The 23323-nt window shown below is 34.1% G+C and overlaps 1 protein-coding gene across 4 annotated transcripts in view; it reads left to right on the top strand.

Moving 5' to 3' along the window:
* The window catches only part of hth (Meis homeobox homothorax), a 393321-nt gene that overhangs the window by 293899 nt on the left and 76099 nt on the right, over positions 1–23323 (top strand). For all 4 annotated transcript variants that reach the window (XM_072534421.1, XM_072534423.1, XM_072534422.1 and 1 more), the window contains one exon: positions 16641–16764. In XM_072534421.1, the coding sequence (XP_072390522.1) occupies positions 16641–16764 (124 nt within the window). The remainder of the gene's footprint in view (positions 1–16640; positions 16765–23323) is intronic.

Genomic DNA, 23323 nt, shown 5'->3' on the forward strand with positions numbered 1-23323 from the left:
CGCCCAAAGGTTTGATTGTCTTTTTCTATCCTAATTTTATATCCCAATTCATATTCTTTTGTGATATAATTCATTTTTACTAAACTGGTAGTTTTGCCTGTTTTTGGTTACTCTTTTAAAAATGCTACCAATATCATGGATTCAAAGAGTGTCAAACGTGTAGATAACTAGAAGGGTAGGAAATTAAGTGGAAATAATATTAACTGCCAAAAGTTGAGGACTTAGAGAGGGCATAAACCCTCATTATTACAACTCATTATGCCAAGCAAAATTCAAGGAAAGCGAAATGTGGGAAGACGAAAAATATCCTGCCTTAAGAATCTGGGGGAATGGTTTTAATGCAGCATCGCAGAACTATTTAGAGTGGCGGTCGGCAAGATCCGTATGACCACCATGATTTGCAACCTTTGATAAAAGGTGGAACTTGAAGAAGAATAAAGTATCCCATCCATAAAAAGTCTCCGTGATTTCTTATTCTTATTCTATTTTGCTATATCGCTATAATTTTTGCAATTATTTTTTATATAGATTTAAAAATGCATGTTTTGAGGAGTTTTTTAGTTAATCAGTATGAATGTTGTGTTATTTATATTTAATTTTATTCCAAATTTTTGAAATCAAAATATTACAAATAAAATACATACAGTAAAAATTCCTGACAGTGTAGTTTTTCGTCTAGTTGTTAGTTTCTGTGTCTCCAGTCCGGCTCTGACTTTCAACCCGATGAGAAAAGGGGATGCGGGGGCGGTTGCTCTTCGGTCAGCGCACACTATTTCATTTTAATGGTCCCCGTGGTCCCGGATTCCATTAAACTGTTTTCTCCTGCGAAGTTTACTTTTGCCAGTGGGACCATTAGTTTGATGCAGCAGGAAGCAATCCTGCCAAAAAGGAGCAGGATTGATAGATGGAGAGACGCAGATAGCCGGCGGACGGCGGCCGGCCACGCTTTTGCCTTTCTTACCACCTCCTAGCCACCCTCTCCTATTTCTGCTGCTTCGGCAACTCATAATTTAAAGGAATGTTGAAAATAACAACCAGCCGGAAGAGAAAATCTATTAAAGGGATTGAGTTATTTTCGTTAGGTGTGGGAAATTGCGAACTACTGGAGAAATTTCATTTTTTTGTATAAACTTTACTATAGTTTACTGTTGTTCGTAAAATTAAATTATTTTTATAATTTAATTTAACATTAATTCTAAAACGCCTTTTTATGTAACAACTAAAAAATTTAACCAAAAAATATCTTCTTTAATCCCGGTTAAATTACAATAGCAAACTAGTGTCTGATCTCAGCTGTATTTATTAATCCTTTAAAGTTAAATCCTGCCCATCAGTTGATTTTACGCAACCAGAAAAACCTCTTTCTGCTTGCGTTACCCTTTCCCTTCTACTTGCATGTTATTTTTAGATCTGGTACGTAATACTACGTAATATATATAGCCCATGTGGAAAAATTCAATATCGATATTCAACAAGCGGCCTGCGAAAATACCTCTGAACTGCAAGAAGATTAAAAGCAAAAACTACCCTAAGGAAATCTTGGAATTAGTCTACGAAAAAAGAAGAGCAAGAAAAAGATATAGTACCACCAGACAGAACAAATGAAACCAACTTGCCTCACAATTAAAGAGAGAGATTAGGCAATTTAAGAATGAATCCATTAGTGAATTCCTGATAAATTTGACAAATGATTTGACAAAAATTTAAAGAGGCCAATTATGCAAACGCCACCTATAAAAAATAAACAGGAAGGTTCGGCGAAACACAACGAACAAAAATCATTCGTATTTGCAAACTACCTCGAAAGTGATTTCCAACAATATAAAGTAGACATGGAAGTTGTTCGACAAAATGGTGTGGTTATTTCTTTAACCACACCAAATGGGGTAAAAATGAAATGGAACGTTAATTCCAAAAACACCCTCGGGTACGATCTGATAACTAGGCAGGTCCTTAAGGAGCTACTTAGAAAAGCCCTGGTTAAACTTCTAATTAACGCATCGTTTCGTTTGAATTATGTTCCACAACTATGGAAGTTAGCTGAGATCATCATGGTCCCAAAATTAGGCAAACCGCCACATGAAATGACGTCGTATCAACCAATATCCTTGCTACCGATTATGTCAAAACTGTTCAAAAACCTCTTGCTCAAAAAACTAAAATCTATTATCGAAGAAAGACAACTTATCCCCGATCACCAATTCGGATTCCGAAATCAGCACTCTATAATTGATCAAGTCCACCGGATTACGGACGTAATAGAAAGATAACTTAAAGAAAAAAGATTTGCTCAGCATTATTTTTGGATTTGGCTTAGGCCTTCGACAAGGTCTGGCATAAAGGATTGAAGCATAAGATAAACATGGACCTTCATGTCCAATACTTGAAAGATCTTAGTTTCATATTTGTCACAAAGATACTTTAGCAAGAAGATGCTTATTCTGAACTAAGGAAAATTAGTATAGGTTACCACAGGTAAGTGTACTGGTACTCGTCCTATATCTTCTTCTGCTTTGAGTGTATTCTCTTTTTTATATTCAGTATGACTTCTGGATCGTTATTTATTCTGCGTATTACCTCTTCATTTGTAATTTTATCCACCCAACTTATTTTTAGTATACGGCGGTAGCACCACATCTTAAAGCTTTCAAGATAACATTCCTCTGTCCTATATCTCCTGTACACTAAAGACCTGCCAGTTTCAGAGCAAAATGTTGTAGCTTCGTTTGCTGATGATACGGCAATTATGACCGTTGGTTAGAACGTAATTGAATCAACAGATAAGTTACAGAATGTAATTGCCGAAGTAAGAAGTGGACAAACAAATAGCATAATAAATTAAATGAACTGAAATCAGCACATAGATTTTACCAACAAAATAAAAAAACATCCTGTAGATGTTATATAAAAAAAAACAATTTAAAATTTTTATTGAATGGTTCTAACTTTAACAATGGCATCCTTTTTCGCTGGAAATGGTTCTTGAGATATGGACGCTGTTTTAGGTTAGGAAAAAGGAATTCATCAAACTCCGGTTATTTTCAAGCCAGCCTGCTCTCGATTTTTATTTTCTTTTTCACACCGGAACATGTAGAGATTGGAATGATTTTAAAGTTTAAAACAGTTTCTCGGTATCTAGAAGCCAAAACATAGAACTTCTCGAAGAGTTGAAGATTCGCGTCATCAGATTGACTAGAATACACAGTGTTTGAAGAAAAATTGTTTTTTAGAATATATCGAAGAATTATCCACTTTTTTGTATGTTTTCAACTACTCGATATTTCGAAAGCTATTTCCGGTAAAAATTCTGAATCTTTGACTTGATTGGTGTGAAAATTTTGTAGAAAATCTGTCGGTAAATGCCAATTATTTATGCATTGAGTGTTTATTATCAAATATATATTTCATACACAACAAAATGGTATTTTAAAATTTCCTGTGTCCCAATACAAGGTCTTCGTCGTCCGGTTTTATCACATAACACGAGGATAATTTAATTTGTCTGCGTGATATATAGCTTTGAGACACTTCTTGTCGCATCCTGCTCCTTTTGCTCGTTGCCGCTTCTATCCCGTTTCTATCCTATCCCGTCTAGAATCTCCGGGAAGGTTGATGTATGGCTCCCTCTCGACCTCACAGCTCGATAACAGAGCAACACCTGCACATTTCAACTATTAATCGATATATTGCACATTAGCTATTCATAAATTCTCACGTAACCTACACCCCTAACGGAGTTGAGATATTCCCGAGATCGAGCTGGTTACGAAACTTACTAATTGGAAACAGGAGAACATCGAGTTCTGGAATTGGTTGTTTTCTTTGTTTTGGATTTGCTGGTTTCCTGATTGAATTATTGATCTCGGCCAGCTATTTCCAAAATTATTTATTGAATAAATATACCGAACTTAACGGCGTACATTTAGAATATGTATTTTCCGCAAAACCTCTCAACCCAGCTACAGTTCAAAACTTCTTAAAAACATTGATACAAAAATGCAAACTCTGATGCAAACTCCACACTGATGTTTATGTCAAGAATTAAATGCCAACTGTCATAAATAAGAAATATCTTTGTTCTCGTTAAGAATATCTTAAGTTAACAGATACTTCGGTGTTGGATTCATGGTACAAATAGAATCAAAACATTGGAAAAAAAACACGGAAGAAAAAGATATGGAATCTAAAGCTGAATTCTACGAAAAGTTAGCAAAAATAATGGAGAAAATTCCGAAATACGACATAAAATTAACCCTCGGAGATTTAAATGCGAAAGTCGGTAGGGAAGAACTTTACAGGCATATAACAGAAGGGAAAAGTTTACATCAGGAGAGTAATCAGAAAGGGATAACATTGATAGAATTTGCAATGGAGAATATAATGAAGATAATCAGTACGCAATTCGACCATAAAGACATATATAAAGTAACGTGGATATCCCCAGAATGGCAGAGTAAAAACCAAATCGATCACATATTAATAGAAAATAAACATGCTAGAGCTATTAGAGATTGCAGAAGTTGTAGAGGTGCAGATACCAGTATCATATATTGGTAATAGCCAAACTTAAACAACATTTTCCTATAAAACTAAATGTTTTAAAAGACAGAAAGAGATGTAACGTGGCCTTACTTAAGGACCAAGAAGTGACAAAGAGGTTAGAAAATGAGATTAACGCAAGATAATCAACTTAATGTCTGATACATTGGAAGAAGAATGGAGTAAAATCGAAACATCAATGACACAAGCAGCTAATGTTTGCTTAGGCAATAAAGGAGCGAAGAGAGAAGAAGACTGGTTCGACGAGGAATGTAAAAGAGCAGTAATGCTAAGAAATAAGGCAAAGTTGGAAAAAGATAATAATAGAACCTAAAAAACAATTACAGAACATAAGACGAAAAGGAAAGAAGCTAAAAGAATCTGGCAAAGGCAAAAAAAAGATAGAATATTTGGAAAGAAAATTAAAAACAATAAAGGAGCATTAAATTAGCAAAGAAGTAAAAAATTGTTATCAAGAAGTGAAGAGAAACAGACAAACAATGTTTTGTAGGAATAAAGAAGGACTGTTCCTTGGAAATACTGCAGAGAAATTAAACACATGGGCACAATATTTTGAAGAACTACTAAATAATGAAGAACAGATGAAAACAGTTGAGGCAAGTGGCAAATCAGAGGATAATGATGAGGAGTACGTAGAGGAACCAACAGAACAGTACAGTAAAGGAAACAATAAAATGGCTTAAAAATAGTAAAAGCGCAGGGGAGAATGGAATCCCGGCGGAAATTTTAAAAAAGGAAAGTGTCATACTCCAAAGAAAGCTATGTAATTTGATACTGAGAGTGTGGAGAGAGGAGAAAATGCCAGAGAGATGGAGTGATGCCATAATTTGCCCAATACATAAAAAAGGTGACAGATCCTTTGTGAAAATTACAGAGGGATATCGTTACTGGATGTAGTGTACAAAATATTAGCAAAGATCATACGTAATAGATTGAAAAAATACGAGAATGGCATAGTAGGTAAATACCAAGGAGGGTTTAGAGCAGGAAGATTGACAGTGGATCAAATATTTACCTTAAAATTCATACAAAATAATAGTTACGAATAAAACCTAGGACTCCACATGCTCTTCATTGATTTTAAACAGGAGTATGACTCTATCGATCTGGAGAAGTTGTATAAAGCTCTACAAAATTTAGGAATATCAAAAAAGTTGATAAAATTATTGAAAATGTCGCTAACAAGTACAAACAATAGAGTGGTCATAGAAGGAAGTATGTCAAATCTGTTTTCAGTTACAAGTCGATTAAGACAAGGTGATCCATTTTCTACTGATCTGTTTAACTTTGTCTTGGAGGCAATAATGAGAGAAAGTCCTCTTAACAAGAAAAAAAAACCTGAAAACATGTTTAAGAACTTTAAAGATGAAGCAAAAAAAAAATGGGTTGTATGTAAATGAAGCGAAAATAAAGTAATGGAAATGGAAATGCGTGGTGAGATAACAGAACGCAATAAATTCGTCACACTGAAAACGAGAGGAAAGGATAACAAAATTAAAAATGTCAGCCAGTTAGAGTATTTGGGTGTAACAATAACGAATAAAGGGGAAGAAAGAAAAGAGACTGTTAAAAAGAAGTAGAGCAATGGGCTCATTAAACAATATTTTAAAAGAAAAAAATGTATGTAGGGCAGCAAAAATTCGAATACCTATATGAAACAGTCATTCAGCCAGTGGCACAGTGGCAGTGTATGCCTGTGAGACCTGGACTATGAATAAGAAAGATGAAACGAAAATCTGGAAAAGCAAGGTGTTGCGGAATATTTTTGATTTTTTAGGACGGCGGAGGGAATTTTTGCCATTTTTTACGATTCTCATGAGAGTAATAAAATTTATTATTTCCTGAAAGAAATCTCTGAAAACTAGACTACCAAAGAATGGTAAATATTCAAAATTATACCAATGATTAATTTGCTAAAATCGAGAAATATCTGAATGATTTATTTTTAGGTTACCTTCTAAATCATACCTTCTTATATGCAAAGCAATATATTTATTTATAATCCCTCGTATTTGCACAAGTTTACTCCTATCCCTCTACCACTTTCACCGATTTCCGCGGAGACATGATCTTGGTGAACCATAACCTCACTTTCCTGAGAATTCGATAAAGCCAGTGGTGGCTGTGCACCCAGTTCAGATAAATAATAGAGAAAGGGGGTCTCTGGAGTATCTTTTCCCAGGGGCATCTGACATGACACTTCACTTTCCGACACTGACGGGTCCCTATGCAAAAAATATCGAAACACGACACCTCGCGAAGCATGGTTTCAGTCAAACCAACCCTCTTTATTACACGAAATATTCATGACGTATTTTAGAATAAAAAATAACCCAGACGGGGCGAGTAAAAAGTGAATTTGAAAGCAGTCGACTACTGTCTAGGATGGCAGCTATTTTTTGAAACGTAAGTGATTTGAGTGGCGTTTCTCAAACGTATATATGCACTTTATTCTGATTTGTAAATAAAAGCAACGTAACTATCTGTAAAGGAAAACGAAAAGAAGAATCGTTTTACAGAAGAGAAATATACAGCGAATAAAAAATCATGCTTTTCCGATTCCTCAAAAAATTAACTAACAATCGTAAAATACATTCTTTATTATTTCCCGTAATAAACAGTTAAAGCTTCATTGAATATCCACACATCTTTATTTTAAAGTAAATATTCAACATGAAAGTCCTGTTGACATCGAAATTCCTGACTTGAATCCGCCAGTTTTTTATAAAAAAATATTATCAACCAAACGATTATTACGCAATATTGTCATTTTCAGTCTAATACTTAATACCTCCGTAATGACAAATAACCTCAATAATGACATATTTTTAGTCGGTTAGATGAATAAGCGTGCTGGTGGATTTGCATCGATATGAGTAATCTAGTAGATTTATGGTTGAGGAACAGTTTTTCTTCTTCTTTAAGTACCATGGCCCCAACCAAATTTAAGTTTTCTTTTTTTATTTTTCATTTTCATTATTTTTGGTAAGTCATTTTCGCCTTGATCTCTTCTGTTCCTTGTTTGTAATACGTTGAATCCAAGATATTTTGAGCATTCTACTATAATACTACATACAACTCGAGAGCTTCCAATTTTTTATCATATTAACTGACAAAAAAACAGGAAGACTGCAGAAAGCAATAGTAATAGTTAATTTGATCGCCCACCTTTACGTTGAGATGATACAAGAACAAAGTCTCTATTTTTATGTTTTGTTCACCTCTCTATAATACAGAACAGTTATTTCCAATTTAATGCTATTGTGTATTTCAAAATTAGCTTCTTATCGGAGATGACAATATGTTTTTTTTTATTTTTATGAATTTCTATAGTTTTATCTGTTATTTCCGCTTGTATCTCATTCAATTCCTGTTTTTTTGGTATTAGAAAATATTTGCCACTTGATTTAGTTTTAACGCTCCGATTAATCGTATAAAACTGTATCAATCACGTCATATCTTAGTGTTATATTTATCGGTTTATTGGACAATCCATAGCCTTATTTGCAACAACAATCAAGTGTGATCTTATAATCAAATTCTAACGTACGCCGATGCGAAACATCCAAAAATAGCAAACCTCATTATCACCATTAGGTTATGAGAGAAGTCTTCGACATTTCGATTCCCATCTGGTAAATATATCTCTGATGAGACGACACTGTGACGCCATATTTTTCATCTGGATCGGAGATGATTTTTGTTTGAAGATTGTGAAAGGCGAGGTATCTCTCTAGCAACCCTGTCGCGACAACTCAAGTCTTTAATTTCGCTTTCAGGTATAGTTCGACACTAAGATACTGCATTTTTAGTTCAAAATAACAAAATACAAAAGAAAGATTTATTTTTTATGGTGGATGCTTCTACTAACGAAAAAAACAAATGAATAGAACGCATAATAACGTACATGGAGTTAATTCGACGAAAATATGTACTTCAAATTGACTTAAATTCATCATTGAATCTTTGAAAATTAGTATTATTACATCTAAACATCTCTCAATACATTTTTTCTAGGGTTATTCCTAGACGGTTATTCCAAAGTTGTTCTATTCCACCTGTGTTCGTCTTAAAATTATTCCAAAGTACATTAGTTTGTTACCAACAGGTAACACACTAACTTGGCATAATGGGAATTTAGTCTTTTAGTAGATGACATATTTTATAATAAATTATCTTTGGATACATCATACATTCACTTCAGATCCAAAGTATTGTAAGTGCCTGCTTGTTGTATAGTATAATATTATTAGCGAGATTTAATTTCATTTAATTTTTGTCCAACTATACAACAATTTTCCGCCATTTTTTTTTCTTCTTTTTCAACACATACTCATCCACTTCTGTACATAGATATCACCCAAGTTCCTCCAGTGATCTCTTTCATGTGGTTTGTGGACCCATTGTCTTCCTGTTTAGTTCGGATGTCATCGTTTATTTCTCTCTTCACTTTATTATTTACGAGATCTACTGTCTTCTTTTTAGACTGATTTGTCACATGCGCGACCCATTGCTATTTCTTGTTGCGTTCTGCACATACGATGACCTCAATATAACAATTGGGGTCATCCTGAAGGGGGAGAGAAGATATTTTGTTCAATCTAGAACTCGCTGGTTTCCCCCTTTCGGATTGGGTATGTATATTAAAATAAAAGAAAAGAAATGAAAACCAGTGGACTGTATAAAACTCTATTTTAAACAAGAAGGTGAAATTAAACATAAATACACATAACCCAATATACAACTATAAATAAGGAAGAATATATTACTTAAAAGAAGAAGAATATATGTAGTACAAACTTAAATATTAATCAATACGTAACGACACACAAAAAGAGAACCATAAACAAACCATAGATAGAAATAATATTATACAAAAAAGAAATAAAAATATGAATATATATGTCATATAAAAAAATTGATATTAAACGTGAAAGAGTGAAAAATATACGCACATATTATAATATACTTAATTCGTAATAAAATGAATAAACCTCGTTAATACAGTTACACAAAATGCAATCAAAAATATCATATATGAATTATATCAAACTCAACTCAAATTATATATTCAAATACAAATATTTAAACTCAATTCAAATTATAATCGGGAATGACATATTACAAAAAATAAGAATAGAGTAAATACTACACAAAACAAAAGCAAAATGTCCAATTGACAACGTTTAATGTTCTGAATAAAGTTCAAAAGTTCCAAATCGCGACACAATATGTAATAATTGGGCACCAAATAAACGTACTTAGCCCATGCAGCAACAAAATTATGGTATTGTTCCTTACCCAATGAGAAGATGGCACTCCAGCCACCGCAAAAAATATGTCTTCACCGACGAATAACAGGAACCACAAAATTCCTAATGTAACTTTTCTGCATCAAAACGACTTCCTCGGTCAAAGGACCGATGCTAAGTGTCTTAAGGTACTCTTAACCCAAACGCACACACATGTGTGGTTTGAGAGATAAAACTCGACTCTGATTGTGTAGATGCATCGCTTATCTCGAATACACATCTGTGTCATTTTGCAGATTGCCCGTCTCGTAGCATGTAGTTTTTAACCCAGATGCACCCTTGTACATGAAATCTTAATATACGGGGAGAATCAAAACTACCAGAAAAGTCTTAATATTTAATAAATGTTTATTAACAGTTGCGAAACTGCAACATTTCTTTTTTATATCTTTTGTTACCTCTGTGATTTTGGTTTTACTTCTGATCTCTCCGTTTCTGATATTGTTTCTCAGTTATTTATTTAGCATATGGTACAATAATAAGGAAAATATTAAATACAAATAAATACACGTATTCATACAGAATTAAAAACAAACTTAACATATATGGATATTAGACGTTGATGCAGAGACTACCTATTCCGTTTATTACCTCTTATTGCCTCTATAGTTTATTGAATTCAGAGGTAATGTTCTGTATGGTTTGTCTTGGATGGCAATAGTCACAAGCTGAAGACGGATCCTTACTTTACTTCTATAAAATGTCGTGTCCTGATTCTATTTAGTGTCACCCATATCTTTGCAGTCTAACAGCGGCAATAGAATGCTGCTAGGGCCCTGGGCCGTGACTGTCGTAAGGGGCGACTTATCAGTGTTCTGATCACCGGTCTGCGTTCTTATTATTCGAGATGAGCTCACCTGGGACCACTCTACTCTATTTCAATTAACTTTGGTGCGGAGAACTGCAAGCGCAAAATGTCTAGCGACAAGCTGGACATTATATTACATGCCCACTTTGGAGATGAGTGGTAGAGGAGTAAATCTACGGCGATCTGTCCAACGTGCGACATCGGGACCTTATTCTTGTTCACCCTCACAGGTATGTGTAGCACCACAAGAACAACGGGAAAGGTGGAGCCCCACATTGTAGCCAGCGTACCACCCTTACCTGGAGACGGACTCATAGAGGTAATGGTTTCACTAACGGTCATATGCCGAAGACCATTTAGATCAGGGTCACGTTTTTATGTGGCGAGAGCTGGCACGAATTCAGTTCATGTCATTCATGTCTTGCGATTCAAATCAAAACCTGGGGCCAGCTGATCAGGATGAAGTACTCTATGAATTTATGCTCTTCCCATCTATTCTTCGAATAGTCTTTCATCCCAAAATTAGCCACTAGTAGGGACCTGGTGGTTAATAGGCGAGTTCCTCGATTTCAGTCTGTTCCTTCCCAAATCGGGAATATCTTGGTGTATTAGTAAATATGGATTATTTATCATTGATCGTTTCGTCTACGGATATCATAGCCATATCAAAGCCATTGGATGCATCTCAAAGATCCGGTTACTCGACATACCATGTGTAAGGGCCGTGGTGTAGCAGCTAGAGATATCCAAGTTGTTCCACAAAACTTTTGAATGATATTATTTCTTGTTTTCAGCTTTACAGAGACTTTTTTTCAAGGTATTCAGGAAACTTATTAGATGGAAGTATTTTGTATATAAATTGGTCGATCAGCTCTGCGGTTTCTATAATCTTATATCTAGTCTATAGATTAACAAGAAGGCGTGCTAATACTGAGGCTTGGGTAAGTCCAATCTACAGTTTTCTTTATGTGCTTATTTTGTCTGTCATAACGACGAAATATTCTTTCAGATAGCACTTGGTTCATTGCTCGAGCAGATGTTTTGCAAGGAAAGACTTATAAGAACTTAAATATCAGTCCTTTTTTCCAGACTGTGTCATAAGCTGCTGTCAAGTCTATAAACGTCACTGTTTTTTTTTTGAGGTAATCCTGAAAGCCGGTTTCGATATAAGTTGTTAGTGCCAGTATTCGATTGCAGCAGCTGCGGTTGAACCTGTTTTGCAGTAAATCCTCAGAATCCATAGTTCTTTGTGACATTAAGTCTTAGCATAATATTTATCAAGCGGACAGGTCTCCCACCCACATATATACAAACATGCAAGATACATGTTTAATCTTTAGCTTTTAAGTTTATAGGAATAGTTTGACTCAAGTACTGAAGCAGTTTATTATTGGTCATTAAAACGATGGAATCAGCCACTCAAATCACATTGAGTAATTTCCAATATTATTTTGAATGGTTTTGGTAAGATCTTGTTTTCTCATTTCACAACTTAGATAACTTCAATTGGGTGTATTATAAGAAATGAGAATTGTAACGAACTAATCTCAATCTCAGTTCTATTATTTTTAATCGAAGAACAAAGGTCGTGTATCATATTCTTGTCATTCACTCGATGTGTTCCTTTATGTTTGCTCTACAATTATTTAAATCTCTAAATCTAATATTTTTCTACTTCAGTAATCTTCTACACGCTTATTACAACAGTGAAACAGTCCATCTAGTACCTATAGCTGAACATTCTGAGTATTTTTCGATTTACTATAGACTAGCCATATCGTGCAAAGCGATATTCACGTTGGTTGTTGTTCACGCTTCAAAGGATGCTCGTACATGAGAGATTAAGAGGTTTAACTTCTTTTTTGATCGAAATTATGAAGTCGTTCGAAAAGTATACACGACATTCTGCCAATAAGGCAATAGTGACAACGTAGCTAGGGATATACTAGAAACTAGAGAGTTGTAGTAGGGTAAATAAGTAAACTCTTACCCTACCAACGTATATATGTGAAATTACTCTTAAATTACGTCACAACTTTAATATACAGTGTAAACTTAGAGAAGGAAGTAGTAAGGCCATTTTTATTGTTTTGTATATTTTTCATTTAAATATAGATACATGATAACACCACAGAATAAATAACAATCGGAATGCCCACTCTCAGATGCCGCCTTTGAAGTTTATAAGCACGCGATCGCCATATTTTAAACGGAAACATAGACTCGGATTGAGAAATTTGTGACAAGCTTCGACAGAACTGTAATTTAAATTTTTAGAGATTAATAATTTAGTAAATTTGAAATAATTTAATCTATTCTTCAACTAAAAGTACGCATAAAATGGTGGTGGTGGATATTATGTCATTTATGTCTATGGTTGCAGTAAATAAATTAAATCGGGTTAATTTTTCTATACACACCAGATCAAATTTCACTGAACAGCACTGGTTCCGTTTAAAACATGGCTGATTCCGTCTGCACGAACGAGATGCGCGTACTTATCTTGACAAGCAGAGTGGGCATTCTGATTGCTAATTATTCTGTGATAACACTTTAAGAATTAAGCGAACTAGATAAATAGTTCTAATATAATGATAATAGATAACTTTAATAAAAAGTGAGGTTACGTTTTGTTTTTACACGTGCCGGTCAAAGCTCGTGATTGTTTGTTTTTTACGTCGTCAAACTTTAGTTCAATAAATTTGCATTTAATGTTCATGAATGTCATTATACAGGTAAATATCTGTCGTACATGCGTAGCTGTCAAAATATACGGTTACTTATACTTATTAGGAATAACTACCGGCAATGCGGTCTCATAGATATTCAAACGAAAAACGGATTCTTATTGACTTAAATATGGATAGTTTAATTTGTATATTTGCATAGCATTTATTCGCGCTAGAACTGAATTTCCATAAATTATGTTGATCCGGTGTTTTCATTACACAAAGCCTTCTAAACCAGCTGGTTGACGTCAATAAAGTTATACATATTTAATTTTCGTAACTTATTTTGATTTAGTGGTATTTTAATGTCGATACTTAACGAGAGATAAGGGTATTTAGTACTTGTACGAAATAACTAGATGACATATGGAGTGTACACTATTTTAAGTCAACACATTTTTGTAATCTCTATTGAATACTTAAATTCAGTAACTCATATGAAAATAGTTTACAGATATATAAATTATTTCCACTTTTCTTTCTAAAGTTACGTTTTGATTTCCTTTTTAACACTGTTAAATTTAAAGCGGTTGTTACATCCCATCGATCTGTCCGATCTCTATCAGAAGTTCTTCTGCATGATTGAGCAATGCCTTATTTTTATTCTTCTTCATTCGGTTTTTCTTCGTTTTTAAGTACCTAATGTATTCTCTTGTAAGTCTGTTTAAAACATTAAGTTGTTTAATGTGACTTTCTTTCTTAAAAATGTTTACATCATTCCTTTTGTTTATCTCCCTGTCCCACCCGGAGCTTGTATATAGATAGTTCTTTATTTCTTCTTCTTCTTCTTCTTCAGCCTTAAGTAATCCAACTTTTAATCCAGTAATCCAGTTTAATCACCGCGAATTTAAAGAATTAGAAACTGGATATCGCGACGTGGTTTATAGAAGTACGTTGACTTAGTAGAGGTGCGATGTTAAAAAGAGCAGATACAACTTAAAAAGCGAAATATAATTGCTTGAAATGAAGACATATGCCTTTGCTCATATTGGTAATAAAGAATGGATGTGCAATTTTGGGTTTCTTATCGACATGCCTTAAGTAATCCAACTTTGGACATAGGCCTCCCCCAAATCAATCCAGTGTTTTCTATTTTGCGTCACTTTTCTCATTTGTGGTCTTCCTCTGCTTCTCTTTCCCAACCATGGTATCCATTGTTGTATTTTGTGGTTCCATCTTTTATCCTTCAGTCGGGCTTTGTGTACTGCGAAGCTGCGTTTTAATTTGGCAGCATGTTCTCCTGCGTCTTTTATTTTTTGTAATCCATTTGTTTGTTGTTTTATCTATAAGTCTCACCCCGATCATCATCTTTCCATCGCTCTTTGTTCCTTTACTATTTTATCCATATTAGACTTGGTGAGTGTTCACGTCTATGAACCATACGTGAGTATACGGAGGATACACTGATCGTAAATTCTGGTTTTCAAAAATTGTTCTATTTTAGTGCTTTTCAAGATCCAACTCAGTTTTCCACATCCTGTCCACGCTATATACCTAGTTATCTGCAATTTGTGTTTTTTAGTAATCATTTCATGTGTTTAATTTTAGCGTAATTCCTTTCATGCATGTCCACTACTTTCTATGTTATTGATTTTTTAAATCCTAATAATTTGATAAGCCCAATTTCTGGCTCACGTCTGCTAATTATTGTTTTTCAAAATATTTCTCTAAATCACGTTTTAATTAAAGATGGTAATAATGTAAAGCTTTGCCTATTTCTCTAGGTTTTCTTGTTTTTGAATGGAATTTTGTGTGAGATGTTTTGTGAGATGTTAAAATCACCATATCGATTATTTGATCATCCATCCAACAGGAAACATTTGATGTTAATATGAAACATTTTACAAATAGTTTAACTACTTTTCATTTAAAGATAAGATGAATAATTTTAAAAAATATCTATAAACACCTCTTCCCTTTTTTATTCGTAATAAGTTCCTATTTGTTTCTTAGTTGTACCACGATCTGCCATTTATATAATGAATCTGACATGGTGACAATGAACTTAGCTATTTCTGGTATGTTTTCAGTCCTTACCTCTATGCAGTCTTGGACGACAAGCGACACACTCAGTGCCAGTTTTAATATATGTGAGCCAGTGGCGTGCGCTCGTCGTCTGCTCCATATTAATTCTTCCTGGCAATTAACTTTACTAACTACACGTACAAATTCTGCAATTATTCATAAACTCGAGATAAATCTTCACCTAATAGTAGAGAAATGTAGAATAATTTGTATGAATTTATCACAAGAAGATTCTGTTTGGCTTGAGTTATAAATATTTAAAAATGCAAATGAAAATATGACATTTATTATGTAGTTAATTTAATGGAGGAGGTTTCGCCGCGCGAATTATTTATTTTGGTATTCTTACTATATACTTCACTGATCACTATGTTGCATATGATTTACCATTGAGCACAAAAATATTGTTGTCTAGGATCTAGTTAATTTTATTAGTTTTTTAGTTATCTTAGTATGATCGTTGTGTTTATCTTTTTTTTATCGAGGTCTGTTTTTTAACAATTTGTTCCCTTTTGGGGATTATCAGCTGTATCATAAAAACTGTGCTATCGATTAGTTTGAAAAGAGTTTAATTTGCGGAGATTTAAACGCCCGTTTAGGAAATCTACGAATACCAAGAATCATAGGAACCTTTGGTGAAAACCGAGAACAAACAACTTTTTCCGCAAAGAGATATACACAAATATACTCTTATCGCAAAGGGTCAACGATTCAGCGTAGATTAATATTAGCTATTTGAAACTGCCGTGGCAGCTTATAGAAAAACTGTAAAAACTCACCGCAATCTCAGCGGTTAAAAATTCGTCACGGGTTAAGAGTGTTCACTTATCCTTGAATAGCTTGATCGGCGCTTTTAAGACGCAATTCTCAAGTGATTTACTCAAAGCAATTTGAACTGAGTAAAATAAAAATTTAAACACTCCTAGGAGATATAGACTTTAGCTGTTATTGTATATTGTCAATTATGAGTTTAACATGTTCACTGACGATAGTGTCACAATATACTCGTAAAAGATTACATTATAATTTGTCTTGTGTCAAGATGTGAACAATTAAATAATATAAAGTGTATACTTGTCAATTCTTATTTTCTGAATGTTCAACAATGTGTAATACCATTTTTTTTCTTTAAAAATGACAATATTGCTCTACAAATGCATTGATAAGATATCATCATTTATACCCAAGTTTTGTTTCTGATTGCAGAGACCCCCATCATCGTCGTTATCGTACGGAGGTCCGGTCAATGATGATGTTAGATCTCCTGGAACGCCTGGACCTCTCTCACAACCACCCGCATCGCAGCAAAGCCTCGACGCGTCGGATCCTGGTAAGCGAACAAACTAATTGTTTTATTGTAAAGTAATGTTGTACCTATGAATAAAAAAAGTCAATAATTTTTCATTTTGCTTTTTGTTGTTTTTTATGCTGCTAGTGTATTTATCTCTTCGCTTATAAATGACTCTAAAATTAATTTTTCCATTCATTATTTAATATATTTTAAGTACCTTTACACTTACATTAATAATATAAAAATTGAATAATGCCATTAAAATAGACATTAATAATAAATACTTTGAATAACAAAATGGATTGTTCAGACATTAGAATTGCCTATTATACTAAAAATTATTAAAACATAAGATAACAGACCTACTTCTGCCCTTTTGGCTGTGTTAGTGCTATTAACTTAGGAAAAAAACAGATCTGCTTTACTTTTCGTGTCTGGAAAACCAAAGTTTTTAAGCCCAATATTGGGCTGTGTCCAATGCTAGTTGGTTGCCTATCATCTAGAGAGCATCTATGCGGGCACTTTCTGTAGTTGTTCCATGTTCTGTATTGCTCTGCAGTCACACTTGTTGTCTTTTTTGCTTCAGCAGAGGTAGCGACGGTTGAGATAGACGGTCAAAGCTCAATTCTGACGTCATACCGGTAAGCGTTGGATCTACATTACTGGCCGAGCTAAGTCAAAACATGAACCTTAGCCAAGACCGGAATCATTTGTCAAATGGTTTGCCATGCGTCAATTTTTCTTCTTTTCCATCTGTCAATTCTTCTGTGAGCGTCAACTGTCAATTCTTCTTTCCCGCACTTCTTCTTTCCCGCACTTCTTCTTTTTTATATAGTGACTAAACGACTTAACATAAAGAAACGTGTGAGATGTCATATAACAGGATTAGGCGAATAGAATAAAACGATATAGAAAAGTCAAAGATAGCAGCATGGCAAAAGGACATTACATCATATCTCCATTGACATTGGGCCGATTGGCTTGTGTGATGTGTTAAATTAAAATGAGAGGGATAATGAATATGTTAGGACAAAAAACAAGCATTGCGGCATTACCAAAAGGGCATTACATCTATAATAGGCATAAATCTGGGGTAGGCATTCTCTTGCTATCACAGGGTCTCATGTTTTATGTACACAGAGTCAGCATATATGTATAACTCGTTTCTTAGGTCTTTATTGACGAGACACTATTTACAACTTATAGTTAATGATTTATATAGTACTTAATTGAAGATATAACGCGATTTACTTGGATTACATCTATTTAATTACAACCTTAGTACCATACCGATCGACTAAACTACATTAAGATTATTAAGTGACCCGATTTCTTTTTGTTTACTTTTTTATAACATCAAGATTCTATTACACATCAACTCGATACTAGGCCAAGTATGTTGATAAAACTTCTGAATCTACAATGTTAACTTAAAGTGCAGCAAAAGTGTTTTGAAATAAGATGCGCATGTTATTCAATACGTGTGCCCTAATTTTCTATTGAAAAACAATTATTTATTGAAATAGAATATTTTTGATACTTCTAATATTTTTGGATTAATGTATTTATCTTAGTATTTTTAAGATAAGTATTTTATACTACTTTAATACTACATGCGCCACGGCGACAGTCGCTTGAAATCCAGCTTGATCGAGTTTCTGTTAGTAGGCAACAGACTAGTAGTTTCTCCAGAAAGTCTCGCTTTCTTGATTTTATTCTGCCAGGATACGGTTCTTGCTTAAAAAGGGGAGTTGATTGTCGAAGGTTTGTTTGGATCTTTCGCTGAATTCGCCGGCCCTTCTACGAGAGTCAGGATACGAGAGATTTGAAGCTTTATAGACCTATTTAGACGACTTGGTCTCATGCAACTGGTAATGAGTCTGCCCGTTTCGGTCAGACTGGTGTTTACTTTCTTTTTCGGGATTTTTCGCAATGGAAGCTGTATGTTAGCGAGTTGTCTAGTGTGATCCCGGGGTATGTCGGTTTTTTGCTCTAGCGTGATGTAATTCCAGATGATGTAGAGTTTCCTTTTGGCTTGTCGAAATTGAAGGTGGAAAGTGCAGACCTGAGTTTTAGTTTGATTTGGTCTTAGCGAATTCTTTATAATAATCAAAAATCAAGGTAATTTCCAATTTTTATTCCATCTCTTCAAACATTGCCCTTAGATGCCTAGGTCGTCTGCGTATATGAAGTTTTTAATAAGAGTTGGCATTGGCTGATCATTGGCGTATAGGTTGAAACGTATAGGTGCTAGTACGCTACTCTGAGCCAAGCAGTTTGTGTTCGCCAGTAACTTTTTCTTTCCTCAAAACTCACGTAGTATATTTGGCGCTAGTAATTCCACTATTTTGATCAGTTAGTAGTCCTTAAAAGTGACCTACTCCTTCTGAAACAGGTTTTTGTCGATGTCGTATGCAGCACTGAGGCCTCTTTGATCTTTTGCGCTTCAAATCCGTTTCCAATGTGTTCTGTCAGAGCTAGAATTTGCGTGGTGCAAATCCTCCTAAGTCTGAAACCAGCTTGCTGTAATATGATTTGACTGAACTGAACTTTTTTCTTGTTATTTCAGTATAGACTGTTGTTTCAAATGTTTTTAAATCAGGAAATGAGGTATGTCTTTCCGATTGGTGTTTGACAAATATTTTTCGTTACTTATTCTTGAGAATATTTTTAAAATCTTTTACATCGAAACTGTAGTAGCACATTATTTTAATGTAATTAGCGCGGTAGTTTGGTCTACAGGCTATATGATATTTAATCAAAAATTGATGATGAAAATTCGTAACCTAAAATTATTATAGAGAGATTATTCTTGTTTTGCATAATATGAAGATGTTCACGATGGTATTGTTTAAATCTTAATATTTTTATGTAAGGAATATGTAATAGGTCTATGTTCGATTATAAACGGGGTTTTAGAACGGATCACTTTCAGCGCTGCGTATAATTGTAATACTCCTTTAATTATGGATTATGAGTGACCTAGAATGTTTGTGTTAGCATTATACGTTTTACCCTCTAATAAATAGTGATTTCCAGAGAAGATAAGCGGCTATGTAACATAACACCCCCCTATACATCGCTAAATAAAATCGATAACAGCGTACATAGTCGATTTTTTGATAAACAGAGAAGTGCCTAACCCTAACCTTGGATTCGGAAGGACGGTACATAAAATCAGAACAAAGAGCATTTTTCCGGATTCCTAGGGAGCGTAATATCCGATATATATCTCAATCAAACGTGCAGAAATCCGACAGTTTGTATATCTCCTTGGAGATTCCCGAATGGAGATAGACAAAAGAAGCTCGCTTTTCCCTACTTATTGTCCATCGCGCTCAAATGGAAAGCCGCAATTTATTTATTACCCACGTTTCCCAAATTGTATTACAAGTTGCCTGCCCATCAGGGGATTAATGGCCCAAAAATACAAAAAATTGAAAGCTTTTTGTTGTTTCTTGGCTGGCTGGATTAGGGCCCAAATCCGAAATGTGGTTAATAAATTTGGAATTAAAAAGCACTTTGACTTATGCTGTCTTCAGCCACAATTTTCAAAAGATGATCCATATAATTATAGTAGATGTTAAGTTAAAATATGGATGTTTTTTGTAACTATTACTTACGATCAAAATGCAAAAATACATGTATTTAATTTCATTAATTTGACAAATTATAGGCCTAAAAAACAACGTAAGCTAATAACCACCAACTTTAAGTGAATTGGTGAAAGTTGCTGATTGATTACAAATCTTTGTTATAGGAAAAGTAATTTTATATTAAAAATTTCATATTATGGAATAAATTAAGAATAGAACAATTCTCTAATCTTCATATTAATCACATTTTATTCATTTATATTTTAGCACCTATTCTGTGTGCGCATTAAATAAAAAAAATCGTCTTAAGGTAATCACAAGCTTTTTTGCCACAATACGATCAAGATTGAAAATGGCTCATTTTTTCCTCGTTCATTATTTTTCAGCTTAACTTCATGGAGCTAACAGACTTTAAAATCACATCGCGCAAAACATTTTTCAACCTCAAACAAACAATCGCATGTCCAGGCGAGTAAGAGAACAGTAAATATTTATCGAACTTTTACCGCTTACTGAATTATTTGTGAGTTGCTGTACACAGTTTAGATGCCGTTCGAACAACAGCCATTGAAGAAGTTTAGTGGAAACTTCGGCCAAATGCGGTCACTACTTTATGGAGTTAAACTTCAATTGTGCATGTGGCAAGCGTTGTTTATGGCAGCCTGTAGATTAAAGAGTTGTTTCCTTCTGTTGCGAAGTTACTTGGGAGTGTGCAAGTCTATTAGAGTTGAAAAAGGGTTTTGGTCATTCGAGTAATTTGCTTCCCATATAAGGACCACAAAAAAATTTATTTACTAAGAGTTTTTTCAGTGAAAGGTAAATTAGCAAAAATAATTATTTTTCAATCGGCAACTTCAATACCGGGTTATTTAATTTTCCAGATATTTTCATTCTATAAAGTAATTCAGAAAGATTACTTGCATATGGCATAGGGAAAATATTAATTTTGATTAAGATCGATTCTCGGCGTGACAAAAAAAGACAAAATAAGGAATCAAGACTTAAGGAAAGGAACAGGTATCAGTGATGTCGTCGAACGTATAGCCAAGCTGAAATGGAATTGGGCAGGTCACATAGCGAGACTTAAAGACTCAAGATGGATCAGAAAACTAATTGACTGGAGCCCAAGAGAAGTCAAACGCAGCAGAGGATAACCACCAACACGCTGGTTGAACGGCATTGAACGAATATCCAAGAAATTGCAACAAGATGCAGAGAACCGTGAAGAGTAGCGAAAAATTGGAGAGACCTATGTCCAGCAGTACCCAGAAGAGGTTGCATGATGATGAAGCAAAATATGCAATATATACATTTTGCATATTTGCCTAATAATGAGACAAGTGCAAGAGAAATCACTAGAATTTATCAAACCGGCATAGCTATGTTTCGTGGGCCTTAAGAAGGCATTTAACAGAGTCCATTTAAAGGACGTTATTTACTTATTACACACAAGAGAGATACCTCTAGGAATAATTAAAACGATGGAAAATATCTAATATCTAAAAACAGCATAATAAAAGTAAAAGTAGAAGAAGAACTAACTGACCCAATTGAAGCAGGAAATGGGATAAGACAGGAAGATTCCCTAAGTCCTCTATTGTTCAACCTGATCATGGATATAATATTAATAAAAGTAAGAAATAAAAAAGGATACCAAATTGGAGAAAAACAACTCTTTAATTCCGTACTCTTCTTTCGTTATACTACAAGATTTTTGTGAATATAAAATAGGTTCAATTAAGGGGAAAACGCCAGGGACAATGCCTGACTTTCCTCTCCTATTGATTCAAAAGGTTCATTTATTACAGTTATGATAAACAAAACTGTGAATTATTAAGTGTCAATCGAACAATTGTAAAAATTCAATTCCAAGAAGTCCTCTTAATCCAATTAACATAAAATACACTCGAAACAACATACTAGGTTTTACCATTTTTCGAAAATAAAAGTGCACAGTAGATATCTAAAGGCTCTAACTCTCAATTTGTTACCGCCACGGCCGTCTTTGGTCCTGAGGGAGCTTTGATAAAAACAAATGACGGCGACGACACGGCCATCCCGATGAAAACGACTTCGGCCTCGACAACGCTCTTACTTATTCATTTCACGAAGAGAACTTTTAAATTGCGTAATTTAACGAACAGGACCTTTTTATTTTGTCGGAATATTTGACAGTAGCGCATTAAGTTTTATTCTGCCATAGGCGTTACGACTTCGTTCGAAAAGTTTTATTTCCTAGCCAAAAGTGTCGCTATCTCCGAACCTCAATACGCCAAAACTTTCGTTATATCAAAGTTACATTTAACTATCTTAATGCTCTTTAAATGGGTATATGGCGCAGTCAAGCGGATTGCGTATTCCTATTTGTTCAATTTTGTTTTCATTATGCAATACATTATCATATCGTTTATTTTTGGAGAAATTATTCTCATACTATTCTATTTACTCAATTTAAAACGGTGGGATCAAAGTAAATTTCTTGTTATTTTGTCATTTATTAATTATATTAGTATAAATATTCAACTATATTTTTGTATTTCTTAATTATATACTATTTTGTATAGTTTACCTTGAATGTTTAAAGGTTTTTGTGATTTTATATCTATTGTTATTGCACCAACCCTTTTTACTCCCACCAAATTATCCTTATTGCTCTTAAAACGGTACACTTATGTGCTCTTAGAACTGTATTAACCCAGTATTTACTAATACAATCCCCATTATAAAACATGTCCTAGAGTCTAGGATATGTACCATACCCTGGGAACTTTTAAATGTTGATTTAAAAAAAAATGTTACAGGCAGCATTTTTGTGATTTAAATCTTTCCTATTCCCATCTAATAATTATCTCTTAATTTTATAATTTTAATTTTTAATTACACATCTAATTTTGAATGTTTAGAATACTTCTTTGTTAATTTTTCGTTTCGTGCTACTGTTAAGTAACTAAAAATGCTTTGTAGAGATCACTAGCATACAGGTATTACGTGGTTATCTGTTT

Source organism: Diabrotica undecimpunctata, chromosome 6 (assembly GCF_040954645.1).
Source record: "Diabrotica undecimpunctata isolate CICGRU chromosome 6, icDiaUnde3, whole genome shotgun sequence".
Classification (NCBI taxonomy): domain Eukaryota; kingdom Metazoa; phylum Arthropoda; class Insecta; order Coleoptera; family Chrysomelidae; genus Diabrotica; species Diabrotica undecimpunctata.